The 13,763-nt window shown below is 36.9% G+C and overlaps 2 protein-coding genes across 3 annotated transcripts in view; one reads left to right on the plus strand and one right to left on the minus strand.

Moving 5' to 3' along the window:
• Positions 1 to 167: 167 nt before the first annotated feature.
• On the minus strand, positions 168 to 12,781 carry prmt9 (protein arginine methyltransferase 9). Of its 2 annotated transcripts, none has more exons than XM_051909253.1 (13): positions 12,669 to 12,781; positions 11,599 to 11,801; positions 11,299 to 11,447; positions 10,459 to 10,695; positions 10,184 to 10,351; positions 8,873 to 8,975; positions 6,627 to 6,736; positions 6,222 to 6,414; positions 5,844 to 6,027; positions 2,885 to 3,575; positions 2,659 to 2,812; positions 1,118 to 1,240; positions 168 to 585 (listed from the first exon to the last, which is right to left on the minus strand). In XM_051909253.1, the coding sequence occupies exons 2-13, from the start codon at positions 11,794 to 11,796 to the stop codon at positions 310 to 312; spliced, it is 2,586 nt and encodes an 861-aa protein (XP_051765213.1). In that variant the 5' UTR covers positions 11,797 to 11,801; positions 12,669 to 12,781; the 3' UTR covers positions 168 to 309. The 2 variants fall into 2 exon arrangements, with proteins under 2 accessions (XP_051765213.1, XP_051765203.1); XM_051909243.1 differs by lacking the exon at positions 12,669 to 12,781 and adding an exon at positions 12,336 to 12,603.
• A 295-nt stretch (positions 12,782 to 13,076) lies between these two features.
• Positions 13,077 to 13,763, plus strand: part of arhgap10 (Rho GTPase activating protein 10) — a 65,658-nt gene continuing 64,971 nt past the window's right edge. The window contains exon 1 of the mRNA XM_051909269.1: positions 13,077 to 13,313. Within this exon, the coding sequence (XP_051765229.1) occupies positions 13,160 to 13,313 (154 nt within the window). The 5' untranslated portion in view covers positions 13,077 to 13,159. The remainder of the gene's footprint in view (positions 13,314 to 13,763) is intronic.

Consider the following 13,763-nt stretch of genomic DNA (forward strand, 5'->3'; position numbering starts at 1 on the left):
GTAACCAAATAGAGACGTTTCTCAAAATATCTTCTTTTGTTCCACAGAATTAAGAAAGTCATACATGTTTGGAACAACATGAGGGTGAGTAAATGATTTCAAATAATTTTCATTTTTGGGCAAACTTTCCTTTTAAACATACCTACAAGAAGCATCAAGCCACACAGTCATGGTGAAATTATTTTAATGTAAAATGTGTTCTGTTGCTAAAAATAATAACCTTGTTTACCATATAGCAATTAAATAATTGCCCATTAGCAGCAGATTTTGGAGTGTGTTAAACTATATATCGGTACAGAATCCCTCCCATCATGAGTCACTGGTCACAGGCTCTGCCTCCCTAATGACTTCATCAGCCCCCAGCCATTCCTCTTTAACAGCTGTAATGGAGATGCTGCTCTTGTGAAGCCGGATGCTGAGCCGGACCCACTCTCCTCTGCTGACTGCCAGGGGCTGCTGGAGGACCACCGCCGCCTGCTTCCAGTGCGAGTCCTCACTGAAGGTGCTGACGCTCTGCTCAGAGTCCAGATGGATCTGGTACCAGAAGGGAATGGCAGTCACCTTGCCTGAGGTGCTGACCTGCACCTAACAAATGCAAAAGAATAAAAGGCACCTTAAGATAAAGTCAAACAAAGCTGTTTGTTTCTAGACTTGGAAAAGTCGTGAAGTGTCGTAAAAAAACAAAAAACAAAAATTATATATATATATATATATATATGAAATATAAAATCTTTTTTTTTTTTTTTTTCTCCAACCAAGCAGTAAAATATTTTATCTGGTATAAATTGTGAGTAAATTTATATATATATATATATATATATATATATATATATATCCTTATCCAGTAAATCACAATGATGAGAAATGCTAATCCATTTATAGTATTTATAAATATACTGAATCAGCTTTTATTTTTATATTTTCAGTTCTCATTTAATTTAAGTTTTTATTATTATTATTATTATTATTATTTCTACTTAGCTTGATTTTTATTTTAGTTTTAGTAATTTTACTACTTTTGCATCTAATGGTTTTATTTCAGTTATCAAAAATGATTTTAGTTCAAAATAACAACACTACTAGAGAGAAGCGCAAAGAACCAGAACCAAAAACTCACTTTGACTTCTTTGTCGGTGTAATTGGCAGTGTTGTTCATGAGGTCTAGTGTGAAGAGTTCTACTGGTTCACTAAGATGTGTACATTCAAGGGTGGACAGGTCCAAAAACATATGAACAGGTACCTGAATGAGGAAACACACATAGAGACACTTTATCAAATTTAAAGAAATCCATAGCATGTACGTCATTGAATTTCTCTCACCCCTGTCCATATAGAGCTTGAATACAATGGGGCATGAAGTGGAAAATGTGACCTTTGATATGCTGAGAATCTTTAATATCTCTCTAACTGTATGACATGAACCAGTTGTTTCTGTTAAGGAAGTATGGCATTTGACAATACTCCATAAAACAGCTTTACAATAAGGCTGTTTCGGGTCATTTTGGTGCCCAAGGTAGAGAACTTAACATGTACACTGAGATTCAGTTCAATAGGTCCTAAAAAAACAGCAAAGACCCCATTTTGGCATCTGCACTAGAATGTGCCCTTGAGTTTGTAAAGTAAAACAAACTGAATGCAAACGTTACATAATTGGGGCAGTCATGGCCTAATGGTTAGAGAAACAGACTTGTAACCTGAAGGTTGCGGGTTTAATTCTCAATACTGGCAGGAAAAATGTAGGTGGGGGAGTGAATGAACAGCGCTCTCTTTCACCAATACCCATGACTGAGGTGCCCTTGAGCAGGACACCCAACCCCCAATTGCTCCCTGGAAAAGTGAGTGTGTGTGTTCACTACTCACTGCACCTAATGTGTGAGCACTAACTTGGATGGGTTAAATGCAGAGGACAAATTCCTCTCATGAAGGACTTGTCATATGAAGATAAAGCAACACAACATGGCTTTGTTCAGACAGGTAGTCATGAAACAATCTACCAATCAAAAGTTTGGGATTGGTATTTTTGAATGAAGTCTCATACTCTTGAGGCTGCATCTATTTGACAGTAAAAACAGCAATATTGTGAAATATTTGTACAATTTTAAATAATGTTTCTATTTGAATGTGTTTTAAAATGTAATAGATTCCTGTTATGGCAAAACTGAATATGTAATGTCCAATACAATTTGTGGTTGTGTTTACAGCTTTATGTAAATTCATTAATTTTTTCTCACTATTTCCCCATATAATGAACTTGATACCATTTGATATGTAGTAAATTGTGAAGTAGTGAATAAGTGAGCAGTTTTGGGACATAGCACATGTAAGAATATGAAAAAAAAAAAAAAAAAAATCAGTAATGGCTCTGATGCTTATGTCATCTCATGCACTTCAAATTAAGCACAATGGCGAAATGTTATGATGGAAATGAGCAAAACCAAAATTTTAAATAAAGCATTTGCAAATTAATATGGAAACTAATGTAGATGTATAGATTTGGTTTGTAAATTATATTTATAAAACAAATCAGATTTGGTCGCAGTGTGAACAAAGTCTGCATTACATTGAACCTCAAAATGCCAGAGAACAAATATGGGACCTCATACACAAAGATGAGATGAAGAGTGAGCACAGTATTCACAGAGCTGCTGAAGAACATACTGTAAACTGATTGATGAATGGAGCGATGTTGAACCCAAGAGTCGGCTCTGTTCCCTGAACGGCGCTTTCCAGAAGCAGCGTGTCTGACTCAACAAGCATGCCGTGGATCACAATGCGCTCTGGAAAAATCTGTCCACCGTCCTCCAACAAACACCTGAAATGTTCACAAGAAGAACTGTAAGCAAATCTAAAGAAAATAACTAACCATAGTATGTTTTACACTTACCTAGCTAACGTTGCTTTCTCCAACAGCTTCTGTCTAATAAGACCACAGGTCTCTATGCAGTCAAGTATTATGGCACTCCAGAGCTTCTCGATGGATGGCCGCTGAAAAACTGCAGAATCGTCCTCCACGTGACTCAACCAGAACTCCAGTGCACTTTCAAGCACACCATTTTCTTTGGCCAGCAGTCTCAACATAGTCTGGTGATGCTCCTTCTCAACTGAGCTGTAGGCTTGAACCAATCCAGGGCTGATTTGGTTATCTTCACTTGTATCGAAGCCTAACTGGGCTGCCATCAAGGAGAGCACAGAAAAGCCCTCAGAGACATCAAGCACATAGACTGGGTCGAGTTCTGTGTCTGATTCCTGTGACCTCCTAGTTGACGTTAAAGAAACCAAAAGTTTGCTCATGGCCCTCTGGAAGCTGTTATGATATGCCGTGTTATTGAGGAGGGCGATCTCTGTGGACTCCAGCATAAAAGCACGAGAAGGTTTCTCCTGGTTGGTTTGAAGGCCAGCCAGAGCACTGCATAGCTCTGACTCAGGGTTTGCATTGGGGATTTTGGAAGGTCCTTTAGTTACATTGTCCATATGAAATGTGTGTCCGTCTCTCACGATAGCAACGCAGCACAGCCTCAGATAAGAGTCCTTACAGGAAACTTCCACCAGTATTTCATCACCACATTTCACAGTGTCTGAGGGACGACATGAATTTAATTAATTATTTATTTATTTAACACCATACCAACATCAAAGGCTATATTCATGGCAAACTCAAGAGTAATACAATTTACAATACTCATCATACTAAGGAATGACATGAATTAAAGTCAGTTCATTAGGTGTGTTTGAGCAGTGCTGCACAGACTGAGCAGTGTATGACTTCAAAGTACCGTGAGAGCAATTAGAGAGCAGACGGCTCCATATGCTTTCAAATCGCTCTCACGGTACTTTGATGTCATACACCGATCGGTCTGTGCAGCACCGCTTCAATTCGAACACACATATTATTATTCAAAATACCTATAAACATGAGAACTGGCTGTAGCTAAACCTGTAATCTTCACTAAATAGGACTAATCACTAAATCTAATGCAAAACTAATACGCAAATAGACAGCTATGTATTAGTCTCAACCTCATATGTTGCATATTGAACACACAAAAAAATGGTGCTAGATGAAATCGTCAGTTCGAATTTAACTGTCAGGCTTGCAGAAAAAGGGGAAACACTATGTTTTTTTAACAACAACAACAAAAAAACAATTATCACATAAAAACAATTAAATCACATTATGAAATAAATGTTTTTCTCCAAAACACGTTGGCCACAATTATTGGCACCCTTTTATTCAATACTTTTTGCAACCTCTTTTTGCCAAGATAACAGCTCTGAGTCTTCACCTATAATGTCTGATGAGTTTGGAGAACACCTGACGAGATCAGAGACCATTTCTCCATACAGAATCTCTCCAGATCCTTCAGATTCCCAGCTCCTTGTTGGTGCTTCTTCTCTTCAGTTCACTCCACTCATTTTCTTTAGGGTTCAGGTCAGGGGACTGGGATGGCCATGGCAGAAGCTTCATTTTGTGCTCAGTGACACATTTTTGTGTTGGTTTTGATGTTTGTTTTGGATCATTGTCCTGATGAAAGATCCAACCACGGCCCATTATAAGATTTCTAGCAGAAGCGGTCAGGTTTTGATTTTTTGTCTGTTGGTATTTGATAGAATCCATGATACCATGTATCTGAACAAGATGTCCAGGACCTCCACCAGAAAAATAGGCCCACAACATTAAAGATCCAGCAGTATATTTAACCGTGGGCATGGGGTACTTTTTATCCCTGTGTGCACCAAACCCATCTGGTGGGTTTGCTGCCAAAAAGCTCTTTTTTTAGTTTCATCTGACCATAGAAACCGGTCCCGTTTGAAGTTCCAGTCGTGTTTGACAACTGAATATGCTGGAGACTGTTTCTGGATGAGAGCAGAGGATTTTTCTTGAAACCCTCCCGAACAACTTGTGGTGATGTAGGTGCTGTTTCATAATTTTTTTTAGGCTTTCTGAGACTCAAGACTCAACTAATCTCTGCAATTCTCTAGCTGTGATCCTTGGAGAGTCTTTGGCCACTCAAACTTTCCTCCTCACCACGCATTAATACGATTTAGACACATATCCTCTTCCAGGCAGATTTGTAACATCTATAGTTGATTGGAACGTCTTAATTATTGCCCTGATAGTGGAAATGGGGATTTTCAATGCTTTAGCTATTTTCTTACAGCCACTTTCTATTTTATGAAGCTCAACAATCTTTTGCTGCACATCAAAACTATATTCTTTGGTTTTACTCATTGTGACGAATGATTACGGGAATTTGGCCTTTGTGTTTCCTCATGTTTATACTCCTGTGGAACAGGAAGTCATGGCTGGACAATTTCATGCTCATGATCACTCTGGTGTGCTAAAAAATTTAAATATGAATGGGAATATACTTCAGAGATATTTTACTCATAAAAAATTCTACAGGTGCCAATAATTGTGGCCAACGTGTTTTGGAGAAAAACATTTTCCCCCCTACTTTAAATTCTTTTCCTTCAATGAAAGGTTAGATTTTTGCTAATTTTATGAATAAAAGATCAAAAGGATAAACAATGCAGATTTATTTTTACAGTCATCTTTGATCATATTTACCAAGGGTGCCAATAATTCTGACCACCATTATTTATATATATATATATATATATATATATATATATATATATATATATTTATATTTATATTTATATATATATATATATATTAAAATAATTGTAATTAAAATTAGGATAATTACATTTCAGGATGCCAGATATTCTGTATATTTATTATAAAAATGCTTCAGAACCAGTAGCACTAGAGTAATGGTCCTCTTTACACCTCTATAATTTCTATATTTTACATCTTCAATACATAGAGCTGCTCTTACTGAATGGACTCTGTACTGGATAGATGGCCTGCTCCCAGCATGTGTCTTCCTGTGGGCCAGTGGACAGGTGGTTGTCCCGGTCCAGGTGTAGCTGAAACCATATTGCCAGAGCATCAAGAATACCCTCCTGAGTCACACACAGCCGTAGCTGCGTCACCTCTCTGGAGCAAAGACCCTCCAGCTCCTGCAACACAGAGAATGCTTAGAACCACTTACTATGCTCATGTCACTTTAGGTTTTTCAGTCGTGTTGTTTCTTGACCATTTTCTTCCAACATCATTGTGACCTGTTTGAGACTTGTTTCCTTATCAAAAGACATTTTTAGTTCAGCATTGTACTGCTAAATACATGGCTCTATATGCTGACTGAGTTCAATACCTGCACATTATTGAAGTCTATGTTCAGAGCTGTGAAAGTCTGTGTGAGCTGAACGTATCCTCCACGCAGGCGGCTCAGTCTTTCAGTGGTATAGGGCTCTGTGCTGTCCTCAGTATCAGCCGAACAGCTAACAGGACTGTAGATCTGTCCTACTGCAGACAGATCCAAGCCTCCCAATGAAGAAACACACAGCCTGCAGAGGGTTGATTGGATGGTTAAGATGTGTAATGCTTTTAGTAATTCAATCACTGAATGTTCACTGTATTCTTTCTCAGATCACTCTAGAGCCTGCTTCTTTGATAATTGTTATTTTATCTTTTATTTTAAACTGTTTAAAGAGAAATGTAATATAAACTTTGACATTCACAATGTGTCACTCATGCATGAACAGCTTTGGTCGCTCACCTGTGGTGTCTACGGATCTCACGGCACTGAACAGCGACTCCAAACACAGTTGCGCCGGCAGGTATTACACGGCCCGTTAGTGAGGGACTGGATAAGTGCTCTCGAAAGTTCTGTGGGAAGGTTTTAATAATTAGTACAAATGAGTTTAAAATGAAGAATCATTTATAGCTACTATATTATATATATATATATATATATATATATATAAAATAGAGAATATATAAAAATAGAAAAGGTAACTGCGACTTTTTGTCTCACAATTCTGACTTTTTTTCCTCGCAATTGTGAGTTTATATCACGGAATTCTGAGAAAATTGTGTGATATAAACTCGCAATTCTGACATTTTTTGACAATGTCCACCTTTTTTCCTCAGAACTGGAATTTATAACTCACAATTTCTAGTTTATATCTTGCAATTTTGACTTTATTTATCGCAATTGCAAGTTAATAACCAGCAATTTCTGAATGTATAATGCGCAATTGCGAATTTATCTGGCAATTCTGAGAAAAAAAGTCAGAATTGAGAGATGCAAACTCGCAATTATCTTTTATTTTATTTTATTTATTTTTTTTATTGCATAGTGGAAACAAGCTTCCATAATCCATTTATGGATCAGTGGAAGTGGTAATTAAAAAAAAAAAAAAAAAAAATCCTTGTTGTTAAGCTCTGTTATGGTACAGTGTTGATTTTAAAACAGATTCACAAACATTTTAAAACAAATGCATGTATCTCGGGTAGCCACTAGGTGTCCCTATTGGCTAAATGTGAATATACACTGATCAGGCATAACATCTGACCACTGACAGGTAAAGTGAATAATTATCTCTTCATCACGGCACCTGTTAGTGGGTGGGATATATTAGGCAGCAAGTGAACATTTTGTCCTCAAAGTTGATGTGTTAGAAGCAGGAAAAATGGGCAAGCGTAAGGATTTGACTAAATTGTGATGGCTAGACGACTGAGTCAGAGCATCTCCAAAACTGCAGCTCTTATGGGGTGTTCCTGGTATGCAGTGGTCAATATCTATCAAAAGTGGTCCAAGGGAGGAACAGTGGTGAACCGGCGACAGGGGTCATGGGCGGCCAAGGCTCAGTGATGCATGTGGAGAGTGAAGGCTGGCCCGTGTGGTCCGATCCAACAGACAAGCTACTGTAGCTCAGATTGCTCAAGAAGTTAATGCTGGTTCTAATAGAAAGGTGTCAGAATACACAGTTTGTTGTGTATGGGGCTGCATAGCCGCAAACCAGTCAGGGTGCCCATGCTGACCCCTGTCCACCGCCGAAAGCACCAACAGTGGGCACGTGAGCATCAGAACTGGACCACGGAGCAATGGAAGAAGGTGGAGTGGTGAACCTGGGGAACACATGGCACCAGGATGCACTATGAGTAGAAGGCAAGCCGGCGGAGGCAGTGTGATGCTTTGGGCAATGTTCCGCTGGGAAACCTTGGGTCCTGCCATCCATGTGGATGTTACTTTGACATGTAGCACCTACCTAAGCATTGTTGCAGACCATGTACACACTTTCACGGAAATGGTATTCCCTAGTGGCTGTGGCCTCTTTCAGCAGGATAATGCGCCCTGCCACAAAGCAAAATTGGTTCAGGAATGGTTTGAGGAGCACAACAATGAGTTTGAGGTGTTGACTTAGCCTCCAAATTCCCCAGATCTCAATCCAGTCGAGCATCTGTGGGATGTTGAACAAACAAGTCCTATCCATGGAGGCCCCACCTCGCAACTTACAGGACTTAAAGGATCTGCTGCTAACATCTTGGTGCCAGATACCACAGCACACCTTCAGGGGTCTAGTGGAGTACATGCCTCGATGGGTCAGGGCTGTTTTGGCAGCAAAAGGGGATCAATACAATATTAGGAAGGTTGTCATAATGTTATGCCTGATTGATGTAACTTGAGGCTACTCTCTGATAATGATACTGAAAAAGCTTAACATATTTAAAAGTAAGGAATTACAAAAAAGGATCTGGTTCTAGGACTGCAAAGTATGATTTTTTTTTTTTTTTTTTTTTTGCCCAAGATTGCTATTAAGAGAGACAGAGACAAAAATCTCTTAGTCACTGACTATGGCCGGATAAACATCGGATCAGACAGGATAAAGTAATTTGTATAAAAGGATTACACTATAATCAGAGTTTAGTTTGTAGCATCATGTGACCTCACTGTAGGTTTGCTGATCAGAACAGTCAATACTGCATACATATACTGAAATCATTGAGAAAGTGACTTACAGGTGGAGGTAACAGTAGGTGCTTCCATGCATGGATCAGACTCTCAATAATGCCCTCACCGAACAGCCCTGCATCTACTGTCTCTGTTACAACCAGAGACACTCTAATGAAAGGAACATAATACAGGTCAACACACTCGTTATCTTCTATAGGTACCACAGTGAACTGTTTATATGATTGAAAAGTTTTATAAAAACAAACATGCAATGCACTATGCAGCCAAAAACATTCATGGAAATATTACTTGGTTACACTTTACAATAAGGTACATAGTTAATGTTTTCATGAACTAACCATGAGCAATACATTTATTACTGTATTTGTTAATCTTTGTTATCGTTAGTTAATAAAAATCCAGCAGTTCATAGTTTGCTCATGTTAGTTCACAGTGCATTAACTAATGTTAACAAATACAACTCTTGATTTTAATAATTTATTAGTAAATGTTGAAATTAACATTAACAAAAATTAATAATGCTGTAGAAGTGCAGTTCATTATTAGTTCATGTTATGTAGTTAACTAATGTTAACTAATGAACCTCATTGTAAAGTTACCTTTTTTTATTTTAATTTTTTTACTATAAATTTACTTAAGTCGGTCAGAATTTGCTTTCATGAATGCAATATTTTTACAAATTTAGTAAAAGTTATACACTACCATTCAAAAGTTTGGGTCAGTATGATATTATAATTTTCAGGATTCTTTGATGAAAATAATGTTTTTTTTATATATATATATATATATATATATATTTTTTTTTTTTTTTTTTTTTTTTTTTTCAACAAGAACTCATTAAATAGTTTGTTTTTTTTTAAAAGACAAAAAAAACAACAACATTATTTTAATCAAAGAATCCTGAAAATTATAATATAGCACAGTTTCCACAGAAATATTAAGAACAACTGTTTTCAACATTGATACTGAGAAGAAGTGCTTCTTGAGCAGCAAATAAGCATTAAAATAATTTCTGAATGATCATGTGACACTGAAAACTGGATTAATGATGGTTAAAATTCAGCTTTACCATCACAGAAATAAAAATTCATTTTAAAATTAATTAAAATAGAAATCAGCTATTTTAAATTGAAATAATATTTCATAATATTAGTATTTTACTGTATTTTTGATCAAATAAATGTAGCCTCAGTGAGCAAAAGAGGCTTCTTTCAAAAACATTTAAAAATCTTACTGGGGTCCCAAACTTTTGAAAGATAGTGTAAAATATTCTTGCAAAAAAACACAGATGTTATTTTTCCAGTTTAAAACCATGTCAATATAGATCTGGTTAACTGTATGAAGAAATTCCTTACCTATTTGGAATGTCTTTTGGAATTTCCATGTCCAGAGACTTCAGGTGAACGATCTTGATGCTATTTGCCATCCCATTGGCTGAGAGCACCTCACATGCCAGCTCATACATTGTCTTTGACAGCTCACAGGCATAGACCTCAGCAGCGCCTGCCATCTTTGCACACATTCTAACATACCAACCAAACAGCGTCAAACTACACTCACCATTGTATATCAGTTGTAGCAGACATTTGTTAAATAACAACGTTATGTAATAGTTCCTGAAAAATCTCACCCGAGGATGCCGGTGCCAGTTCCGATGTCCAGAACGGAGCTGCATCCTCCCTCAACAGCTTTCTTAATAGCCAATTGGTACTTGTGGTTCCGCCCATGGTCGTTGAGCATTAAGAAGTGCCAACGTTCTACCAACCAGTTTGCAACACGGTAAAAGTTCTCCTTCGCCTCTGGGAAGTCTGGTCGGAGTTTAAGGGCTTTGTAAAAATGCCCAGCAGCCTCATCCCGAAATCCCATTCTGAAACAAAAGAAACCAATTCAACAATTGACTATGTTTGATTAATTATGTTTGTAAATAATCCACCATTAAAATGTTTGGGGTTTTTATTTCTATTTTTTTTCCTGAAAGAAATACTTTTATTCTTTAAGGATGCTTTAAAATGCATGTCTCTATTTTTACAAAATTAACTTTCTTTAAAAAAAGAAACCTGAAAAGAAATGTATCTCGGTTTCCAAAAATATTTAGCGACACAACTGTTTTCAATATTTCCGAAGGATCACGTGACGCTAAAGACTGGAGTAATGATGCTGAAAATTCAGCTTTATTATTACATTTTCAGTTCTTTTAAATTGTAATAATATTTCACAATATTACTACTTTACTGTAGGCCTATTTTTCATCAAATAAATGAAGCCTTGGTGAGAATAAGAGTCCTCTTTCTAAAGTGTTATCACCAACCCTATATTTTAGAACAGTAGTGTATTTATTATACATTTATTTGTATAAATAAGACATGAAAAACACTTTATTACATAATCTTGATGAAATGAACATGACTTTTCTTAGTTTACAAAGACTAAACCACTAAATAACAGACAAAATAAACAATAAATAAATAACCTGAAGAGATGCTCTCCCATGCTGTTCACTATAACCTCATCCACTGGAAACAATTCCATTGCTTGTTCATAGCAATCAAAGAGGTCCTGGATGCGCCCAAGAGAGTCCAGCTCATCAGCCCATTTAAACAGAGTGAATCTAAAGGACTCCTGTAAATACAAAAAAGAACCTTTACAGATTTTGCAAAAGAGGTTCTGAAGCCTGAATAACTTTAAAGATACCATTCCACCATACGTTGCTGCAGTAATCAGACGTGAAAGCATCGTGAAGAAAAAAAAACAAAAAAAAAAACAAGCTTACATTTGCAAAGTCTCTTAGAGCTGGGGCAAGGTTTAGAGCCAAAAGATAGTGAACAAAAGCAGTGCCATAGTCCTGACTGAACAGACACTGCTGAGCACTTTCCAATGATCTAGACACCAGCTCATTTCTCGCAGCATCTTCTCTCTGAGTTCGTCTATGACGCCTCGTCCTCTTCGGTCTTGTATTGGCATTAGGCATCTTTTCTGTGAATGACAGAGCTAATTATGTATCACTTACTAAAGCTGAAAAACCTGAATAGACACAGAATGATTTGGGGGCAAAAAATAAATAGAAACACAATTCCACCATTGTCAAATATAAATATACAAAATCATTTATTGTGAATTGTAACACGTTTTTGTAACACGTTTGCTAGTATCTATATTTATTAATGTAAATATAATATCATATAACATAAAATAATATAAAAATGGCTAATTATTAAGCAGTATTAATTATTAATATTTAATCTGACAAATCTGTTAATCCCAAAAATTAGTAGATTTAGTAGGCCTACTTGTAGAAAATGTGATGTGGTGACAAGAGAAAAGATTTTCATATATCGGAATAACATCGTTGAATATTATAATTTTCCCCCACTGGAAACCAGAATAAATGCATTTTGCAATTTATTATTCATATTTTCATAATTAATTTAACATTTTTTTACAGCATTATTTGTAACGTTTCCAAAATTTGGATTAAAAAGGTTAAGGCTGATTTATGATTTTATTTACCTGTTTCAGGCTTGCTATCACACGATCACGGGGATGTATGTATATTTATCACTGTCCCTGCGACTCCAGCCTATCGCTATATTAAACCCCAAACTTCGCTTTAAACATATTTTTTATATGGCTTTATCTCTAGATTACATAGCTACACTGCTACTGTACTGCAGGTCCGTTCAGTACAACCAGGCGGTCGGAAACAACATCCGCTATTTTCGAGTTCCACTTCCACATAAGATTTACTGACTGACCAGCCCATTAGTATTATCATATTAATAGTTTTTTTTTTTTTTTTTTAGAAACCAAAAATCTGATACTTATGCTGAATGATTTATACACCTGGAACAGATGTTAATTTCCACAACAACACTTCCCGCGGCCCATTGTTCCCCAAAATATCACTGTCTTCCAAAGAGAGCCAAGCGTGATGACGTGATGCCAAAAAAACCCGAGAGTCCTGCACGCGGCGGGAGGAGACTTGCGCTCGACTGTCATTCGCGGACCAAAAACCTGACTGGACATTATTACCTTTATTTCAACAAATATCCGTGTAGCGTATAACTGTTTTATTTTATCTTGCGAGAGTTTGATCCTGGGACATATTTACACAGGAACAAGTTTACTTGGAAAGAGTTTTATTACCAAGAGAAGTCCCGACACGTTTGGTCGTACTTAACTATACGAGGACGCGTTAGTAGATCATTAGTACAAATTTCCGTTCAATTTTTTTAATTTTGTTTCTTCATTTGACCAGTTTTATTCATTCGCTGGTCGCTTTCTAACGGGATTTAAACGCTAGCTAGTCAGTAAACTAGCTGAATCCAGTAAAAATGGGGTTACACCCGTTGGAGTTCAGTGAGTGTTACCTGGACAGTCCTGCTTTCAGGGAGAAAATCAAAGCTCATGAAGCAGAGCTGGACAAAACCGGCAGATTTATCAAAGAGCTATATAAAGATGGAAAGAATCTCATCAATGCCACAAAACGTAAGTGTCGAGTCATTTTATAATGTGTGCTTTAAATGAAATTGCTAGCCATTCAGTCAACCTGTGGTTCCAGTCTATGTGAAATTCATATATGTGACATCATCAACCCTTTTTTTTTTTTTTTTTTTCCTTTTTTGTCAAGGTCACACTGTCATTCCTATTCCCACTTATGCGTGATACTTTGCTAGAGTAGTTTTGCTGGTCTCGAGAGTAACATGGTTAATTTGGTGAAATGAGCTTGCGTGGCATAACGTTTGCTGACGTTATCCAGTTTTTTGGGGGTTTTGATTTACATGAATTATGTGTCCCAAAAGTCTGCTTTTTGATCTGTTTGCATTAGGATTTTTTTGCAGCACTTATGTAAGTTAAAAGGCCACATTACTGAGTCAATTTACAGTTCAGACATCAGCAGTTTTGCATCTTCATTTGTGGCTTTATCACCTCTGTCAT

The sequence above is a fragment of the Ctenopharyngodon idella genome, chromosome 1 (genome assembly GCF_019924925.1).
Source record: "Ctenopharyngodon idella isolate HZGC_01 chromosome 1, HZGC01, whole genome shotgun sequence".
Taxonomy (NCBI): Eukaryota; Metazoa; Chordata; class Actinopteri; order Cypriniformes; family Xenocyprididae; genus Ctenopharyngodon; species Ctenopharyngodon idella.